Source organism: Lactuca virosa, chromosome 4 (genome assembly GCF_052849685.1).
Source record: "Lactuca virosa cultivar CGN04683 chromosome 4, Lactuca_virosa_CGN04683_v6, whole genome shotgun sequence".
In the NCBI taxonomy this organism is placed as follows: domain Eukaryota; kingdom Viridiplantae; phylum Streptophyta; class Magnoliopsida; order Asterales; family Asteraceae; genus Lactuca; species Lactuca virosa.
Window position 1 is genome coordinate 254794496 of NC_136429.1, and position 8187 is coordinate 254802682.

Below are 8187 nucleotides of genomic sequence, written 5' to 3' on the forward strand. Positions count from 1 at the left end.
GTGGAGAATTCGATCCCAATGGTGTTTCTGGGACAATTTCACTATCAGATGAGCCTTCATGGATAACCAACTTTCTTTTCTTTCTCTTTCCAGCAATATGTTTTGCCACATCCTCTACTCGTCTTTTCTTCGAGGATGGGGATACCGGGGCTGGTATAGCATGAATAATTACCCCTCTACTGTTTATCTGTGTCTTTCGAACAGTTGGTGAGAGATCATCAGACGAGGGTCGAAATGTATGAGACATCTTCCTTAGGCGCTTAAAAACCCCTGATTTTCAAGGAATTAATTCCTTCGAAGACTCAGTAACCACCTTCTTCTTAGGCTTCTCAATTTTCTTCGAAACTTTCTCCTTTTCAACAATAATCTTCTTAGGAGACTTAGACTTGACTTTCTTGGGATTTTATTGAACAACAACCTCATCAGGAACCTTCTTGGATTTCTTTGACTTCTTGGATGAACCTTGATTACTGCTTTCTAACAATACACCAGTTGCAATAGAAGGATTTACATTATTCAAATAAGCCACCAAGACAGAATTTTATTGATCAATCTTCTTAAGCATACCATCGGGAAATCTAGCAACATTTGGGAAAACCTCCGAATCATCTTCCACTGACTTTGGAAAGTGATACTTCATAAATTATGCTTTAGCTTCATCAACAGGAACTGGAATACCCTCCTTCTCATAAGCATACTGAAGTATTAAACTCCAGTATCGAGCACACGAAATCCCCTATACCACATTTGTATTTTCCACACTCTTTAGAAACTCTTTCCACATTTGAGTTGAGAAATCAACAGCAAGATCATAGTAAATCCCAGCAACCATGACATATACTTCCATTCTTCCTTTGTCTAATCCAACACTTCTACCAGTCAAACAACGAAGAAAAATACCAAACAGAAAGTTCCAAATGCTTGGAAGGCTTGACTTCTTGAAATCACTAATCTTGGTGAGTGGGGGTTGATGACCCATCTCATTGAACATGTGAATGACTTGAGCATTTGTGAGATTATAGTACGGTGGAGAATTGGAGATTTCAAGAATTTGACAAAACAGTTTCTTAGAAAGACGAACCTTCTTATCATTCACCAAGTTGAATGAAATCACATCTAGTGCTTTGCTGTAAGTAGCAGTTGAACCAGCCATTGATAACCAGGACATCGGAACAACAAAGGCGTTGAACATAGCAGTGGCAATACTTGAATGTTGAAGAGCAACAATCAATATCTTGAGTTGTTCTGGATACAACGAAACATCAGCCTCAACTTGATAATTGGTGCTTTGAATCTTCATGATTGGTTGAGATACAACTTCATCAATAGTGTTGGTTGGATCAGCAGCCATTGATTAGGGTTTTGAGAAATTCTTGAAGAACAGAGAATATTTAGGGCTTTGTGATCGTCTGATAATTTGAACGCGTAATTATAAAAGGAGATAATAATTTCCTTTTATATGTAACCCCAACGGAATTCCAAACGGTTTCTTTAAAAGTAACCCACGTCTGTCCTTGAAAGTCGCAACACTAGCCGTTATGAGCACCACGTCAGATAAAGTACCTTGAAAATCGGACCAAGTTGCCAAACTGTCACATGAAATTGTTCGTGAGTACCAAGTGGATAAGATCGAAAACCTTCGGCATGGAGGTTAGGCTCTTTCATTTTTGGGTTTAGAAACGAAGTCATATGCCAGACTTGTGAAATCATCAGCCTGAGTTGGTAGTACTCAAAACCTCAAGGATTTCGTGAGTGCAGTGTGCCAATAGAATGAGATAAAAAGGAAAATAACAAAAATTTGGGATATGTGATGTCGAAAAATAAAATTTCGACACAAAAGCAGTTAAACCCCGGGAAAAGGTTGCTTCGTTAATTATCAAGAGAGATAATCAACAGCTTGTATATTTTCCCGTGAATTACAATCAAATACTTGTAAAGAAGTATCGAAGGGATTCTTTTATATGGCTTCGTGGGTGGCTTAAAAAACTTTGTTACATATCAACCTAAACATAAGGTGAGTAATTGTAACAGAAATTACCTGTATGACCGGTGTAGTCAGGGATAAGTATGCTTTGGAAAATGAAGTGACATAGAATTCAAATGAAACTCACCCGGAAATCATATTCAAGAAAAAAATGTTTACTGGATCCTGTTGGGTAACAAACATCGTGGGATTCGAACATTTGATCAAGATCACTCAAAATAATTGAATATGATTTGGAGTTTCGAAAGTTGGTACATAAACGATTGTTTTGTTAGATCTGGAACATAGTTCCCCGTCAATTCCTTAAATGAGTTCGATAGTGTGGGTTTCACTTTTATCACGGTCTCATGATGTTAGTTCATTAACACAGAAGTTTGATATGTCTAAATCCTGATTGGTTTGACCAGAGATCTCTTGGACATATGTCATTGTGTGTGAAAGTGAAAGAATGTTGAGATGAAAAAGATTGGTTCACGAATCCAGTTGTACCTCTGCTATTTTTGGACCAAGCAGAAAACTCTTAACTCATTTGAGAAGAGTTAGGTAGCTCAGTAGACTAATGTGAGTACAAGCCTGATTGGGAAGAAATTTTCGTGATGAAAAATTTCATTAAGGCTTTCGAAATCACACGTTGAGTCAATGGAGGCTTAGGTCAACATGCTGCAACATGCTTCTAGGGACATCCTAACTAGTACAAAGTTTCGAAAGAATACCTGACCCTAGAACTGCAAGCATGAACCTTGTAAAACATCCTTGGAATCTGCACAATTGAAGAGAAACAAAGTACAAAATAACAAAAATCGTCCGGAATAGTTGAGACGTTCTGAATGGTTGAAGAACTGATAACGCCGGTGTGACGCCAGTGGTATGATGACGCCTCAACGCTTCAGAGTGCAAAAAGACCAAAGTGCCCTTGAAATCATTTCAAATATGTGAATACTAAGGATATTTGTGTCAAAACACTTTATTCAAATATTATAACCTTTTATAGGTAACAATGCAATTTTGGTAACTTTGACACTTTTGGCCCTTGGAAACAACACTTTTACATTTTGGTAAAAAAAACACAAAAAAACTTTAGATTTTTGCCACAATTTTTTTAGCCAGTTTAACACTATTAGTCCTTATTATAAAGAATTATACATTTGGCACAATATACACTAAAAACATTTAGGTTTTTTCCACAATTCTTTAGCCACTTTGACACTCTTGGGCTTTACAGTCAATAGTTTTACATTTTGACATAAAAAACACAAAAAAACATCCCGGGGCGAAGCCCAGGCTTTCTTCCTAGTTTACATTTATGTATTGATATTAAACCAAATTACAAATTAACTTCATCTCCTCCTCTTCTTCATCCTCTTCTTCTTCATTGCTCGATGTACTATACTCATAACTACCCTCGCTGTCAGGAATACCATCATTGTCGTCCTTATGAATTTCACCTGCTTCATCAATATTATTTTCACTATCTGAACCGTTGCTTGACATTTCGTGATCATCATCATAATTGTCTGTATCAAATAGACTTGGTATAATGATTTCATTTGATTCAACTTCATCTTCTTGGAAAGCAACGTCTTTCTGATGATGATTTTCATCGGTCCAACCACGAGGTTTAACTTTAAATACAGCGCACCAGTTCGAGTTGTTTGTTTTCGAACTTGGGTAAGGAATGTAACACACTTGAGTGGCTTGCATGGCTAAAACAAAAGGCTCGAACTTGTTGTATTTTCTTTTGATGTTTATCTCGACCAAGTTATATTGTTTGTGAACCTTAACTCCTATGTTAGGTGTTGGATCGTACCAATGACATTTAAACAAAACCGTGGTTTTACTTGGGTAACCAGGGTACTCGACTTGTAAAATTTCCTCTACCTTACCATAAGAATCACCTCCTTGGCTACTAACACACAATCCGCTATTGGTTGTTGATTTGTTCAGACTATGAGCTTCTGTGTGAAACTTGTAACCATTGACAAAGTATACACTGTATAACTTCACTTTTTTGAATGGCATTTTAGATAGGTCAGATATAGACTTGTTGTTTATCGGGATCTTACGTGCCTATATGAATAATGGTAAAACACTTAATTAGTGTTAATTATAACCATAACAAAAATAATAAATTTTAAAAAATGCAAAAATAACACCCACATAGTTTTGAAACCATAATGCAAAGTTCTTCTCAACTTCAGCAGCATGGACCTGTTCATCCATATCCCCCATAAGTTCATTCAAATTTTCTTCAAATATTCTGTATCACCATCTCAATAACATTTTAAAGTTACTATGAATGTAATAAACAAAATCATGCATGTAAATGTTATTCGAGCATAGCAATTACACAACAAATGATTATTATAATTAAAAGTGATGCATATGTTACGTACGAACCTGATGTAATGCTTGATCTTATCATCGTTAAGGAGTATGTAAGTTTGGGCATCATGCACTTCCTCACCAGACATCATTCTATTCGTGAATATTCTATAATGACGCCTAGGATATGAAAATATATCTAACATGTCATTGTTAGCATCCACTTGCTCATCTCCTCCTCCATCATCATTTCGAGGCAACTTTCTATTACATGTGGGGACACCAGTCTCGAAATAATGAGAGCAAAATATAGATGCTTCACGTAGCAAGTACGCGTTAACAACGGACCCTTCCACTCGAGCTTTATTTTTCACATCTTTTTTCAACTGATTTAGATACCTATAGTGAAGATTATTTAAATTAGCTTACAAAAATAGCAACATACATTATGATGTACCATACAAACCTTTCAAATGGATACATCCACCAATATTGGACAGGACTGGCTATCTTCGCTTCGTATGGCAAATGTACTGGTAAATGTTCCATGGAGTTAAAAATACCAGGGACAAAGATGGTCTCTAATTTACATAATATTATTGGGATCTCGGTTTCAATCCTTTCCATGTCTTTTGTTGTGATTGATGTTGCTGTTAATGTTTTGAAGAAAATACTCAACTCTGTTAATGCTTCCCACACTTGTTTTGGCAACATCTCACGAAATGCAATTGGCATCAATCTTTTCATAAAAACATGACAATCATGGCTTTTCATTCCGAACAGTCTACACCCTGTTAAATCAACACACCTCAATAAATTAGAAACATAACAATCGGGGAAACACAATTTCTCCACCTATTGGCATATGGCTTTCTTTTGATTCTTGTCCAGAGTGTAGTATGCTCTTTCATTATCTTCGACTGCTTTTCTCTTCCTACAATAGATCATCAAATCTCTTCTGGCTGCTACATTGTCCTTCGTATTCCCTTTGACATCCATTACAGTGTAAAAAAAGTTTTCAAATACATTTTTAACAATATGCATAACATTAAAATTATGTCTAATGAGGTTTGTTTTCCAATATGGTAAATCCCATAATATGCTTTTCTTTTTCCAACCATGATCGCCACATCTTTTGTTTACATCATCATCATTTAGTTCAGTCACTTTTACCAAACCTAATTGTTTAATCTCCCTTAAAGTTTGTTCACCATTCTTACTTGGAGGAGGACCTTCTATCACTTCACGATTCTTCTTGAACTTATTTTTATCCTTTCTATATGGGTGATTTACCTATAGAAATCTTCTATGGCAGTCAAACCATGACATATTATTACCATTCTTTAGTCTGACTGCTTGTGTATGTTTCCCATAATGTGGACATGCTTGCTTACCTGTTGTAGACCATCCGGACAACATTGCATCTGCTGTAAAATCGCTTATTGTCCACATCAAATCTGCTCTTAGATGGAACTTTTGTTTTAAAGATATATCATATGTTACTACGCCTTCTTCCCATAATTGCTCTAACTCTGCAACAACTGGTTGCAAAAATACATCCATTTACTGCTTAGGGTTTGACGGACCTGGCACAAGTGCGGTCAAAAACATGTAAGGCTCTTTCATGCACATAGAAGGTGGCAAATTATAAGGTGTTATAATAATAGGCCAAGATGAATATTGTTTTCCAAATGCTCCATGTGGTGCAAACCCATCGGTACTTAGGCCTAATCTTACGTTACGTACTTCTGCTGCAAATGAATGATTACTTTTGTCAAAGTGCTTCCAAGCTTCTGAATCGGATGGATGACACATTACTCCAGCATCATGTCCATGATTCTCGGAGTGCCATCACATGGAAGCGGCTGTGGCTTGTGAAGCATACAATATCTTCAACCTTGGAGTCAAAGGAAAGTAATGCATTTTCTTGAAGGATACGCGCAAACATCTGGCCAAATTTTTTGATCGTTTGTACCTATCTGCATTGTAGAATTTGCACTGATAAAGATCTTTGTCTTGCCTCCAATATATCATACATCCAGATCTGCAGCAGTCAATCATCTCCACAGGCAAACCTAGTGCTTGTATTAACTTTTTGCTCTCGTATAAACTACCTACCATATTATCCTCCTCCGGTAACACATCATTTATCAACTGGCAGATAGCATCATAACTTTGCTCAGGTATGCGATACTCTGATTTTATATTCAACAGTCTAGCTACAGCAGATAGTTGTGTCACTTTTTTACATCCAGGCCACAATTCTTTATCGGCTGCATCTAGCATATCAAAGAATTTTTTATCTAGATCATTTGGCTCCTCTTCAGGATTGCTATTATTTAAATCAGGAGCCATTGCATCTATGACCATTTCTCTATAAGAACATGCACCTTCACTAAAATTGGTGTTTGAATCATCCACCCCAAAAAACGTATTGTCATCATCAATTGATGTTTCGCCATGTTTATCCCAAAACCAATATTCCTCAATAAAACCAAACTTGTACAAATGATGCTTAACAGTATCAACTTCTGTATATGGTACGTTACGACATCTGATGCATGGGCATTTGATTTTATCTTGGTCCATGAACCTATGTTGACTGGTAGCAAAATCTATAAAAAATTTCACTCCTTGTACGAAAACACGGGATACACAACTACGATTATCTTTTCTTTCATACATCCACTTTCTACTTTGATTGTTCATTATATTTAATATTTAAAGTAACGTATAATTTTAAATAACACAATATTTTACCTTAGTAGAATGGTATAATTGAGATCGACACTTGCAGAACACATGCAAACAAAGTGTGTATCGATTAGGGAACCATCGACAACCCTTGATTTCAATGTGTTGGATGGATACTAGGTCAAATTATTGGGTCGATATTATTCAATACCAGGTTAAAACCCATGTAGTATACGGGTAATGATAATTTTAAATAACATTCGTAATAAATATATATATATATAGAGCTACTTAAAATATAAATTATGTATACGGTATTTTCCTTATTAATAACGACTTGATTAAACACTTATTTTTATTTCCATAGCAAAAATGGCGTCTTCACTGTAGAGATTGCAAATAGACCAAAGTTCCATTGAAATCAATCCATATATTTGATTAGTAAGGGTATTTCAGTCAAAACACATTATTCAAACAATATAACCTATTATAGGTCACAGTGGACTTTTAGTTAGTAAAATGACAAAGACAAAAGTAACATACATATCAAAAATAACATATATATAGTAACATTTAATAAAGTTAAAAGTATGTATTCACATTACATCAAAATACACTTACAATATGCATCACTAATTGTGTGAATCAAACAACTATTATATATATATATATATATATATATATATATATATATATATATATATATATATATATATATTTGAAACTAATGTCAAACATCAAAGCAAACCTAACGAAACACGCATCCCACAAACAAATATCTTAATTCATTAACCACCTGTATTGACTCATAAAAGCTGTGTAATAACTGCCCACAGAAGGATGCTTTGCACAACTTCTATGTAAGCCATGGAACTTTATCTCCTTTGTTCTCCTTACCAAGTGGTTATGAACCTTGTTACAGGTATCTCTTAGATTCCAACTTCTTCCAGTATTAATGTAGGCTTTATTTAACATGATCAGAGATTCTTTCTTCCTTTCAATGCCTTCTGCCATCAACATCATTCCCAGAACGAAAATCACATCCAACTGCCCCTGATCGGCTGCATTTTTAAGCAACTTTTTCCCTGCTATTTTTTCCCCTATCGTAAAATACTTCACCTAACATACAATAAGTAATCATACAATTTTAAAAAATACAAATGTAGAAAACTAATTAAATTCGCAAT

The 8187-nt window shown here is 35.3% G+C and overlaps 2 protein-coding genes across 2 annotated transcripts; both read right to left on the reverse strand.

Moving 5' to 3' along the window:
* Positions 1-2703: 2703 nt before the first annotated feature.
* On the reverse strand, positions 2704-5869 carry LOC145105817 (uncharacterized). The gene is made up of 7 exons (XM_079042897.1): positions 5644-5869; positions 5245-5484; positions 4773-5097; positions 4382-4705; positions 4142-4241; positions 3385-4051; positions 2704-2744 (listed from the first exon to the last, which is right to left on the reverse strand). The coding sequence occupies exons 1-7, from the start codon at positions 5867-5869 to the stop codon at positions 2704-2706; spliced, it is 1923 nt and encodes a 640-aa protein (XP_078899023.1).
* A 288-nt stretch (positions 5870-6157) lies between these two features.
* Positions 6158-7015, reverse strand: LOC145105818 (uncharacterized). The gene has a single exon (XM_079042898.1). It carries the CDS (start codon positions 7013-7015, stop codon positions 6158-6160), a length of 858 nt encoding a protein of 285 aa, XP_078899024.1.
* Between the last annotated feature and the right edge of the window lie 1172 nt (positions 7016-8187).